The sequence below is a fragment of the Phymastichus coffea genome, unplaced genomic scaffold (genome assembly GCF_024137745.1).
Source record: "Phymastichus coffea isolate CEN01 unplaced genomic scaffold, Cenicafe_Pcof_1.1 PCOF00185, whole genome shotgun sequence".
Classification (NCBI taxonomy): Eukaryota; Metazoa; Arthropoda; class Insecta; order Hymenoptera; family Eulophidae; genus Phymastichus; species Phymastichus coffea.
The window spans coordinates 278077-290851 of record NW_026706996.1 but is presented as its reverse complement, the minus strand read 5'-3'; the positions used below and the strand labels follow the sequence as shown (position 1 = coordinate 290851).

The 12775-nt window shown below is 36.8% G+C and overlaps 1 protein-coding gene and 1 non-coding gene across 2 annotated transcripts; both read right to left on the bottom strand.

The window, feature by feature from the left end:
* Positions 1-3460: 3460 nt before the first annotated feature.
* Positions 3461-3622, bottom strand: LOC131673582 (U1 spliceosomal RNA). Its single transcript, XR_009302720.1, has one exon. It is a non-coding gene; the product is annotated as a U1 spliceosomal RNA (small nuclear RNA).
* A 2007-nt stretch (positions 3623-5629) lies between these two features.
* On the bottom strand, positions 5630-8833 carry LOC131673578 (protein dispatched). The gene has a single exon (XM_058951672.1). It carries the CDS (start codon positions 8831-8833, stop codon positions 5630-5632), a length of 3204 nt encoding a protein of 1067 aa, XP_058807655.1.
* Between the last annotated feature and the right edge of the window lie 3942 nt (positions 8834-12775).

Here is a 12775-nt window from a genome sequence, read left to right as displayed (position 1 = left end):
AATTGAAAATAATATCTAATGAGATGTCTTAATGAAGATTTATTACAATTTCAGTTGTCGATGTGAAAAAATTTGAAAATAAGCTCTAAAACAGAGCAGATTATAAACCATTAGGTACATATGAAAGGAAGTTAACCGATTTAAAATTCCGAAGATGTACAGATTTCAAACACTAGATTATATATATTTCAATAGTATCATGCGCACCTCGGCCAGGAAATAGGCGAGCTCACAGCACACGAGCATTGACAACCGAAGCCTCGTTCTCGCGAGCTACGGACTTACAAATACTTTCCCGGCCTAGTTACGTGATTCACTATTTATTTTGTGTTTTTTGGTGCAACGAGCGCACTCGTTAAGCGATCCGTCGAGGCGTGAGAATGAGCGAGATAGCAATGTCGAGGAGCCAACGAGCAGGCTTGTCGCGATGGGAGGGAAGCGAACTGGCACGGACCGCCAGTATGAGTGACCGGCGAAGCAAGGAATCACGAGCTTCGTTTCTCGACGCAAAGGAGCAGAATGCACGGTTTTTCGCCTGCGTGCGCATTGTGCCTTGAATACATGAACAGACAAATGGAGGAATGCGAACCAGAGCAGGATAAAGACTGCTTTCGCGAGTCTGTCCACGATCTTCGACCAACCAAGGTCGCCGGTCACGAGGGCAGCAGGAGCATTACCAATTATGCACTTCGTCCCCGGAGAAGGTCCACATACCCTTACCCGTTACCCTTGCGCAACTGTAGCTATCTAAAGCAGCTCACTTGAATTTCCGCAAGTAATTTTTCCTTTGTACGACGGTCACTCAGTCGAGCGATTTAGGTGCGCGCCGCGGCTTTTTACGTTTTCGTTCTCTTTCTCTTTCTTCCGGTCAGCTTTGTTTCCGTCGGAGCGAAAATCTCTCGGCCTGCAACATACACCGGTGTATTTCTTTCCGAGGAAATAAATAGTGCGCGGACTGCCCTCGACTTAATTAACTTTCAAACCGACTAACGGTTTTCGCTTCCTCAATACTCCAGCCTATCCATGCCTGAAAACGAACCGACGCACGTTATACCGAGAGCTATCGGTTTTCACGATTTCGCGCACGTTTTTAGGTGCGCGCGCAGCTGTGATCATCCATCGGCGAAGCTACTCTCACGTTGCTGACCGAGGCGGTGGCGAGCCTCGCATTGTGGGAGAAACCACCGTGTAGAGACAACATATGAAGATATAAGAGGATTGAATCAGATCTACCCGTTACATTGGATTTTATTAACTTTGTTTGGATGTGTTAGTATATGCCTAAATTCAATTTTACAAAACAAATGCTATTTATATAAAAATATTTACTGCATTTCAAAGCGATTTCAGCTACGCTTATCTTTCAAAAGTTCTTTGCTTATCCTACCGCAGATGAAATGTATAATTTTTTAGATCACTATCTATGTGAATATTGTTAAATTCTAACAAACAATGGACAGCTTCGAATGACAGGACTTGATATCACCTAATTCAATTAATTTAGTTTTTAATATATGTCATATAATGTAAGAAAATGTGAAGTTTATGAAACGTATTAATTTATTAAAGAATCCATGTAAACAAGTAAATATTATTCAATTTTTAGATATTTTCGCATTTAATTATATTTAAGATCATCAGAATTACTATCGGTTTGAAAATGATAGTTACTTGACTTTCAAATCGTACCTTATTGCGAAAAAACAATCGCATAAAAATGGGACTTACATCTGGCTTAACTTGCCCATCGATTGATAGATTATCGGTTCATCTGAACCATTTATTAAAGTTGTAACGGCAATCAGAAGAGAAAAAAGTTTCAAACATGTTACTTAAATGTTCAAATGCCATTGTCTCAAAGTTTAGCATTGCCTTTTCAGTGCATTGTTTTTCAAAAATATTATTTTTTTAGTTACCGACAGGGATAAGCTACTGTTGGTATCAAGTTATACTTAGCCACCATATATATATTAAGATTTTATGACCAAACAAAAAAATTCAGTTTTCTTTCAATGAATAATATTGAACTCTGAAACGTTGGCATGTAAACGTTTAATATGTTAAAAAATTATGAAAAATTAACAAGTTTAATTTTTTCAATTACACCATAGTTGCGTTAGGAAGATTTGATGTAAGTTGAATTTTGTTCATGTTTATTTCCCTTATGATTGCCGCAATAACATTGCATTATTTCGTCTGTAAATGAACCGCTGATCAATCAATTAATGCGCAAATTCTTAAACTTCAATTTATATCTAAGAAGATATGAATGTTAATTCCCATCTTTGTCTAATAAAATAAGAATAAATAATAGAATAGAATGAACGTGGGCGATAAGTTAAAATATTTTATACAAATCCAAAGTACTCCATGAAAGTAAGACAAGTTAAAAAAAGAAAGAATCATAAAATGCGAAAGACACTTGTATTCTTCACAAGTAGCGCTTGAGTCACTCTAGATAGCTTTGCTGGTATTGTGCTTGCCATGATCGCTAAGCACTCAACAAGAAGCTTTCACGCACTTAACAATGAATGGTAAATGTGCGTGCATTAACTTCACGTGAATTGAGTCTCGAGTGACTGGTGTTAAGTACCCAATGTTCGTTGAAATTGTCGACAAAGATGCAATGATTATATTTGGTATAAACTATGAACTTTTTTGATATCTGATTAAAACTTGAAGAAAGCTAAAACCATTCCATTTTCATTGATATTCTATTTTTCTAACCACATTATTAATTATTATAATTATTATACTTGTGTGCTAATATTAAAATTCCAATAATTTTTTTATTTGTAAAATTTTAATATTTAAGTACCTTTTTAAGGAAACATGGCATAAATTACCAATCGATACTATAGTTATTTATCCGAGCGGCTCACGTTTTTGCAAGAAACTGAATTGATGGTAAATATATTTTTCACGAGAAAAAGAATGAAGAAAATTTTAACGTAAAACTTGTGAAATGAAAAAATTAAATTATTGCTTGACTTTTTTTAGGTGAAATGAAATCTATTTTTGTTTTTTTTAATTCTTTTGTATTGGTATCATTGCTTGAAATCACTTCTACAGTATGGAGTACTACTACAGTATAACATTTCCTATTTTCTCTTTCCCCGTATTTTTTTTATATATAAAAAAGTGATGCGTGCCATGTTGAAGCATTTTATTTGTGATCCAATTCACTGAACTATAATTACAAATGTGTTCAAAACGAGACTTTAGTAAAATAGAATTTATTATAATTTATGAATAATTGATATGGATAAGAGGAACGGAAATATGTAGTTAATAAATCGATATAAGAAAATTATTGATTTTGAAAATATCTCTGGATTATATTAGTATAATATAATCAATACTCGACAACCGTTATCGAATGAATATGTGGTAAAAAATAAGTTGATTAAATTCTTGAATGGGAAGGATGTTCCAATAACTTACTTTGATATCGAATTATTCGGGATAGCGCGAACGCAGTCCCGGCTAACAAAAATTATACGCCCGAGATATCCACATTAGGGATATTCGCAAGGGTCAGCTCAACCGTAGTGCAATGGAAGAGCCTCGCCCTGGAGGAACCGCCTTGGTGATCACGGTAGCCTCTGCGCCAGGTAAGTATGCTTTAAGCTGTCTTATGATCAATTATAAAATCGAGAGATTACTATTTTTGTTAAGGATAGATAAATCAGAGGTCTCTGCCACCATACGACAAAAAATTGAACTAAAATCCCGCCGATTTTTGAATAGATTGATGTTACGATCACTGCTTACATTTTTTTTATAGTGTCTAGCTGTAATTTATTTAACATTATTGAAGATTAACAAAGAAGAATTAAATAATTTTCTACTTTCCATTACTATATAAATTAAGTTTTAGTATTTTTCGAGATTTCACGAGCTAGAACTTGATTTGCGCACGCTCAGGAAAGCTAGCGTGCTTTAAATCTCAAATGAGCATGTCATATCAAAAAATAAAATTAAATAATATAAAACGTTCAATATGATTACGTAATTTTAATTTCTTTCAATTTTTAAAACGTTCAATATTTGCTTATAATATGCTTAATGTATTATAAGCTTTCCATGCTTATAAGATTATAAGATGTAAAACACTTTTAAAGTAGAAAATCACTTTGTCGATGGTTCCGCCGGCAAGTTCAAACGTATAAGTTTATGCGGTCGAAATTCAAAACGTTTACTGAAATGTATACGCGTATTTAAGGGAGCGTCAACGACTACGACGGAATGGAACTACAACACGGCACTGTCTCCAATGTACAGAGAGTGAGCGAGCAAGTGAGAGAGAGAGAGAGAGAAAAGCAGACGGCCGTTATTCAAAGACTCAAGAGACACCACAACGCAAGCGGCATTTTAGGATTATGCGAGTTTAGCATAATATTAGCAGGTTCGTATAGCATTGTGAGCCAAGGGGTTGCTAACGGCAAAACGGAGGTGCGGGATATGCCACGGGAGATGAGGATGAGGGCATGAACACAACGTGAGCGCGACCGAGCGTAGGGAACGCCGGGTATTATTCATGGATTACCTCACTTGTCTCGGCCACGATCCCCTCCAAAGCCTCCATTAGAATAATTGCTTCTTCATCTTCGCGCTTACCTTGCTGCTGCATCTTTCGTGTTTCTATATACTTTCCTTTTGCTCTTCGTACTCACTCTCTTTCACCAGTCGCTCTTTGCTCGCATTTACAGAAGTAAATGCGTAGGTAAACACACGTTTGCAGGAGCATGCCGACAAGTATCGTAGCTCGTTACTGCCTCTTATTACGTGCCATTAATATCATGTACATCGATTTTCCTTTCTATCTATTCAATCAAACGTATATTATCTTTTTCTGATATTTATTTCCCCATTTTAAATAATTTCAATCATTCATTCAGTCAGACGTTCTATTAATTAACAGGTCCAACTAGGTTTTTAAATGACAAGGTTAACTTAGTAAATGATACTTAACTATATAGGTATTTGAATAAAATAGTACTTATGAAAAATTTATACATCCGTATAAGTTTTATTTCTATATTTTATATATTAGTCGATTATCGTTCTTTTCTTGGTAATATATGCATTAAGGTTTGTTTAAAATAGAACATCTTTTTTTACACTTTTTAGTCGAATAACTGTAATTTCGATTGAAAAATATCTTTATTAAGTTACAGGGGTGGTTCGCAGTAAAAATGTAAAATTCAATACAAACGAAATAATTCGCTTACAACATTTTCAAAATAAAATTAAATAGGAATATTAAAAATTCATATTATTCAAACATGAATTTAAAAATCAGTATTTATTCTATGAATATGCGCGTGTGTATGTGCGCGCGCGCGCGCGAGTGTGTGCGTGTGTAACATGTTTCTCAGTCTTTTTACTAGTAATTTTTCTAATACAAGAAAATTATTGACTTACTGATTAAAAGAAGAAGTATAAATTAATGATTGTGCAATACAATAAAAAATTAGAGATCTTTACAACAGAATTAAGTTTTTGCAGGCATTCGTATACAACAAAGTGTACACTCTATCAAATTAATTAAAAACTGAAAAATGTAGATTTCAATATAAAGTATTATATTTTCTTAAATGTCAAAAAAAAGCTAAAAAAATGTTATTTACAGTGTGCTATCTTGTACGTCACTTTCCAGTGTTAGTTCAGTCAGTTTGTCTCTTGTTAGTGCATGCGATCTGAGACTGTCAATTTCGTGCGAATCGTGCGACTCGTGCACGACAGTTTTATTCGATCTGAATATCGATTGCCGAACTTTGCGGTGAGTGAATTTTGCAAAATTGGATGACGGACCTGCAATGGCAAGCAAAGCACAAAGAAAGAAAGTCGCGTAGATCCAACTGACGGTCATGATAATTATTAAGAAGAGGCCAATTTGTATGTAAGGCAAAACTTTGGAGGGTAACATTAAAGCGCCAGCGGCTGTACTTGTCAACGCGGCCATGAAAGTTGGACCTCCCATTTGTTGCAAAGCTGTTTTCGCTTTGTCCATCCGATGCTTGGCATCGCTGGCGCGATAAATAACTCCGTAATGCAAACTAAAGTCCACTGCAAGACCAATAGCCGTCGACACCACAACACTTTCCAATACATTAAGTTTCCAGTCCATCAATATGAGAGCCGCCACGGTGACAGTGATAGCTGATCCAACGGCTGTAATAGCATATAAACTGACGAATGGATTTAACGTTACCAACGCGAGAACAGACAAGCACAAACCCATAGACATGACGATTGCCCATATCGTGCCTTCGTACAGTGTTCTTTGTAATTCGTAAAACTCTAAGTAACTGACGAACCAGCCATTTTTCATTCCCGGCGGTGCTGTCGCCAGTTGATCTTGCATCCAGTTTTCAATTTCATTGAAAAACTTGTCCATCTCGGTAAACGACAAGGAGTAAGTGAAATTACTGTCGTACTCGACAATGACGACTTGGATATCAGAGATGATTTTCATTAACGGTAGACTGACATTCGGGCTCTCGGTTGTTCCGTGAACATTTTGCCTGCGGAATTTCAAACCGACGGTCGGAGCACCGCCAGATCTCTTAAAATTCCAGAGATGCGAGGGCGTTCGATGTATTTCGGCAATAGCCTCGGCAGCACACAAATTCAGTACTCGAGGCTCGTAAGGAAAAGTGCTGTTCTTACAGCAGGGCGAGCGATTAATCGTTGGATCGATCGGATCTTCGCAGGGTCGTTCCATCCAAGGCTGAATCGACTCGATAAAACAGTTTGGCAGCAGAGGCCCAAGAGTACTGCGGTAGAACGGCTGTAGTCTCACGTTCTTGCAAAAATGCTCCAGCCAAATCTGAGAGCGAGGGTCGGTTATGTTGAAAGTCTGGTCGATAACTAAGCTTCCTCGCGAATGAGGATTTAAATAATTTCCGTTATCGACCGGTAGAATACCCCAGACGAACCTCAATGGAAGTGCCTCGGCTCCGGCGCCTTGCTCGAATTGCTCGAAACGAAATAATTTGCTGTATAATAAATCGTATTGCTCAAAGAGATGCGAGCTATCGAAGAGTTGGAAGTCAGGCGAGTTTGGCAACTGCAGACCTGGATATCGGAAAACAACAAAGCAGCTGCCAATAGCCAGAGCGAGGTAAATTGAAAACCACAACCATCTCAGTAGAACGACCAGGCTGACTAAAAACTCGGTGAATATATGATTGAGGCGCTCGAAAAGCACTTGCAAGGGTCGGACAATTTTTTTCCTAAGAAAGTTTTCCGACAACAACGAGCGCATCGTCGACTTTTCGGCGATTATCACAGCAGCCGGCAACCACGTGATCATTAATAAGAAATTCACGATCACCGTGATCCCCGAAAAAATACTAAAGCAATTGATCGCAGTAACGTTACTAACGATAGACGCGAAGAAAGCAACCGCCGTCGTCACAGTTGTCATAAACATTGTGGGCACAGCGTGTTTCATAGTCTCCTGTGTCAGCTGAGCCATACTCGTGTCGGCATTCATGGCTATTTTTCGTTTTGTACATTCCCATGTCTTGCAAAAGATAAAAGCATCATCTGAGCCAATACCCACTGCAACTACGATCGTCAGTATATTCATGAAGGGAAACAGATTAATTCGTAAAATCGATGTGTAAATAGCGTAAGAGATACCGAGACTGAAAATCACCACGAAAATCGTTGACAGTGTGATTAGCAGAGAACCCGTGTAAAACCATATGCAAATAGTTATGAAAGCGAACCCAAGCAATACAAGTACGGAGTCTGAAATTAATGATTTGTCGAATAATGTACTTTTTAAACCAAACTGCATTGCCGTGACGTGCAATTTTCCGTGACTCAAAGTGCTGCGATTCATGTCATTATAATAATCAAAGCTTGCCGAGCTTACCGCCATAGGTAATATTACCAATACTGAGCGAAGTTTGGTGTCATTAGCATTCTTACCGTTGGATATGAATGAGGATTCTAAGAAATAATGCAACAGATGATAAGCTGCGTTGTGTATGTAGCAGCTGGGTGAAACTTTGCGCTGACACCGCAAATCTTCCGCGCACTCGGCACTCAGTTCTTGATTCTGATAGAAATACAAGCACGATTGGAGAGTACTTTTTACGCCGGCCAAGTCTTCTTCGGTCAGTTCGAAACAAGTGGTACGATTCGCTAGCAAAGCGATATAATTAGCCGGCGACCAACTGCGACAGCACTGATGTTTATGTTTTAGTTTTCGCTGGCAGAGCGAAGAAAAATGTGAGCTTGCTCTCAAGCTAGCGTCGATATGACATTGTCCTAAAATATTGTTTAAAGTCCACAAGTCCTGGTCTTGGTCTTCTGAACTAATTACAACTCGTGCGTATTCTGAACTCGGTGCGTTACAGAAAAATTCATCGGTGGTATCCTTCGATTTTTTTCCGGATAATTTATGCTTACTGTATTTCTCATGGTCAATATTATCTTGGCTCCACTTTAAATGCTCTTTCCTGTGACGTTTGCGATGTTTCTTCAATTTATTTCTTTCGTTCGATGTAACGTTTGTGGCACGTGCTGACTCTTTTACCTGCCGATTGGTTTCTTGTACGAAATAATAATATTCTAATGGATTGTCGATTAAATTTGCTTTAGAGCTTGGTGAATCAATCAAATTCTTCCATGCAGTTAATCTTTGTGCTAATGGAGTTCCTCGAGCTTCAAAACCAAGTTGTGGATCAGAAAAGTCTGGAAATTTTCGAGTGACTAATGGTACAATAAAACAAACTGTTGAAAGTACAAATCCGACAACAAGAACAACATGTGGATGACGTGCCAAAAATTTTGAATACCAAGATGTTCCCATTGTCACTGTTCGTAGTTACAACGACTTGAAAACAGTTTTATTGACTTATCGTGTATGAGGTTGATTTATTGCCAACTTTCTATCCGAAGATCCATTCAGACAATCTGAAAAAATTGTGTCTATTTTGATATGCGCACTATTTATTTCAATGTAACGTTTATTTAATGTTTACAATTTCAATGTAAACATTAAATAAGTAACTTATATTATCCGTGTTTTAAAGTGATTTAAAAATAATATTAATTTAATGTCATTAGATTGAGTAAATGATTAGAAACTGTATTTTAAATCGAAGCACAAGATCTATAGGTTCATTCAAGTTTCGCGCTGTTTTCGTTTACTGTACGAGAAGATTACATGAAAATGACGTATGTATTCAATGTAATTTGACATGCTGATACGTCATGTATTTTTATTTTATTATTCAAATTATTGTATTTACTAGGTGTTGATTTTTGTAAACTGTATATTTTTACGGTTTGAACTTGTAATCTGTAAATAATCATTTGGCGCGATGAAAAAATTCAACTTAAAGGAAACATTCATTTATTGAACAAGTGTTCAACATTCTCATAAAGCATCGATATACGAATACGCATTTATGGACTTAACAAGTGTTTTTATAACAAAGCAGAAATTACGACCTTAGCAACACGCGTGAGAAAGAAAAGTGAAGCGAGAAAGCGAAAGAGAGAGAGAGAGAGAGAGAGACAGAGAGAGAGAGAAACGAAAAGAGGAGAAGGTGAAGGGCTACCCTCTCCATGACGTCTCTTCCGCAGTAGGCAATGCAGCTACAACGTATAATCCATCAGATCGAACTAGCCATTCATCGTATAATACTAATTTGAATTCTTTTGTTTTTTTTCGTGTTTCTCGACAATGTACGTAAAAACTTAAACGGGAAGTCAATTTTTTTTTCTCAAACTAAATTATTTGACTTCTATTTTATTGTGCCTTCATCCAATTGAATCTCATTTTATTAAATCTATTATTCTTACGTTAATTATTAGATTGATTTCAAATTAATTTTTGAACAAGCTTGAGTCACGTACCATAGTCCCATTTTGTTCGACGCAGACGTATATATTTTTTCTACGAGCGTCGGTGAGCGGTTCTATAGTCAGTACTGAATTATTTGTTACAAGTGTACACACGACTGACCGTTCCAATGAATTCAAATTATCCTTACATTCGAGCACACTGGATAAATGTATTACAAATACGTTCTAAATATTGTATAACTTACGGAAATTCTCGCTCTTGGTTATTATGTTGCTGTATTTCTTGCTTTTTTTATTTGAAAAACTAGCCGAAAATGAACTACCAAACGCTGTCTGTTGGGGTTGTCTCAAGAGCTCGACACTACTTCTTCTGTGGCGAATGAAAAACTACCGATTTTTGACGAACCCACCTCACTGCATTCGAAGTCGTAGGGCCTTGGTCCCCTCCGAGACTTGTTTTCCAACAGATCTATTGTCAGATTCCGTGCTGTTCTTTGCTGACAGCTTAGCAGCGATGTAGCGGTGGTGGCGTCGTTTTTACTCTTTTTCCTTCTGCTCCTCCTAAACCAATAAGATAGAGACCGCGGGGGACTTACCGGAACATTTACAGGTAGATAAAACAGGTTAGTTCTAAGTTGGGCCAGTGTAGCGCTGAAGCTGCTCTTTATTAGGGACCAATTTTACGTGTATGTATGAAAGGAAGTATATTCAAAGGGACTAGCTCGTTGTTACTTGTTACGATTACTCTGTCTACTATGAATTATAACAGTTGATAAAAATAAAGACGCAAATGTTTCTTCGTAATCTAGTCTTAGTTTTAATTTTTGGCATTTCAACTTCTCAAGTAATTGTCGGCTTGAGCGTGAAAAAATGACTGGATTGTAACAGCATTATAGGTCGAGATGAGATGAGATTAGATTATGGCTTATTTACATTAACAGCTTCGTGGATCCTGCAGACAAGCAGATCTGATATATATCTTAACGTCATATAGTCATTTTACGCCGTTATTTTAGTTTTGTTTTCACTCGTCAATTTAATTTTCTTTGCTTTGTCAATATTTCTTTTCTATAACTCATTTTAAACATTTCGGTTTATGGCAATTAAGGTAAGATGTTTCAAACTCTTCAATTAAACATCGTTTGAACTATGCCAAATAGAAACAAAGAATTATGTTTAGAACAAATTTTTATATTTTTTATTGAGATCCGAATGGACCTGCTATCGACTGTTTGGCAGAGTTCTACGTGGTGCCACGACTGCGGCATTACTTTGTCATTTCTATAGAGTTGACAGAAATGCGTGCTCTGTTTGGATGCAAAAGCAAAAGAAGGGAAAGAAAGGCATTGCGGAAAAGAAGGCAGAGTATTGATACGAGGGGGAGAAATTGAAGCTGAAATTGTAAGCTGCGTCCAGCGCAGGTCCGAATTGGTAGGTCTCTATATGTAGTCTAGGTACGCGCGGGGGCGTAACGTTCTATAGACTTTACTAATATTGCTAAGTACTTCGTCGGCCGGTTGGCGCGTTGCGCCACGCTCACTCTCGCTGCCTATATACCTCACTCGTCTGCCTGATACGATGGGCCTCTCTTTTTCTGCAAAGCCTATATACCTACGCTGCACTCGGCAACGTTTCTTTACTTTCATTTTCGGCTCTTCGGCTCTCGCTATTTTCTTTTTGTCTCTCTCTCCCGCGAGCTTTCGTTTTTCTTGTGTATCTCTTCCAAAATTGATGCCCTTCTCCCACCCCCTTCTCTAGTTTCGTTTTGTCTTCTCTCTTACTGCTCCTTGAAGCTGTTTACGGCTTCTTTTTTTCGCGACCAAGCTTGTACACTCGCGAGGAGGAACCCCCACTTCTCCTGATTACTTCCTATTTCCAGTGGTTACCTCTCTTACCAGTCACATCTCTCTCTCTCTCTCTCTCTTTCTCTCTCTCACTCGCAGATACAGAAACTGAGGGTTGTAGTCCGTGGTATGTTGTACTTTTTTTTTCAATCTTTTCCTTGCGTTAGCTTGTATGTCCCTACTATCATGCGCCCCTCCTTGTTCTGTATGGAACTCATTCTTTTTACACTTAGCCGGGGTAAATGTACAAGGCTAAAATATAACGACAGTTATTTTAGTTTTTCTTTCTATTATTACTTTCATCTTAGTAAGTAAAACTTTACGTGAGACAAATATTATATTTAAATGTCTTGCTTTCTGTAAAATGTAATAAAAATTTATTTCTCACTTATTAATTATAATTATTTTAAAGACAAGATTTCGCCCAGAATTCACATACATATAAGATATAAGAAATTTTGTTTTCATAGTTCCAACAGTTGCTTTTATTCTGTTCATGTATATTTATGCATTTATTGAGCCAATTTTATTTTGGGACTGCTTTAATGATATGGATTCGAATTATTTCTATTTTATTTTGAAACATATATTAAAATCCGTACTTACAAAACTAATACTAGCACAAAGTTGAAAACGATACCTAACTATATCGCACGGTTAGAAAAAGTGTTGATTAAAAGAAAAGAATAAATAATATGACGTATGGAACTTGTACTGAGCATTATAATTTCATTCTTAGTGATGTAATTTCTATTCGGTAAAAAGTCGATACTTTTAAAAAATACCATAAAATGATAAAAAATTTAGAAAAGGTATATAAATGATACAAAATATGTTAAATAATTAGAATACAACTTCAAAGAAAAGAAATCACGTTAGGAACTTGATCTGAGAAGAAGTGCATATATTATAGGCGAATAGAAGAATTAGGAGTTTTATAAAATACCGGCGAATAGAGGACTGAGCCTGTGAAACTAAAGTGATTTGATATCCTTCTAATTGTCTATATGGACGTTATATAAAAGCCAAGAAATCAACGAATAAATATGCGTTATTGTATATTTACTTAATTGAATTTAGGTTCTTAGGAAAATTAT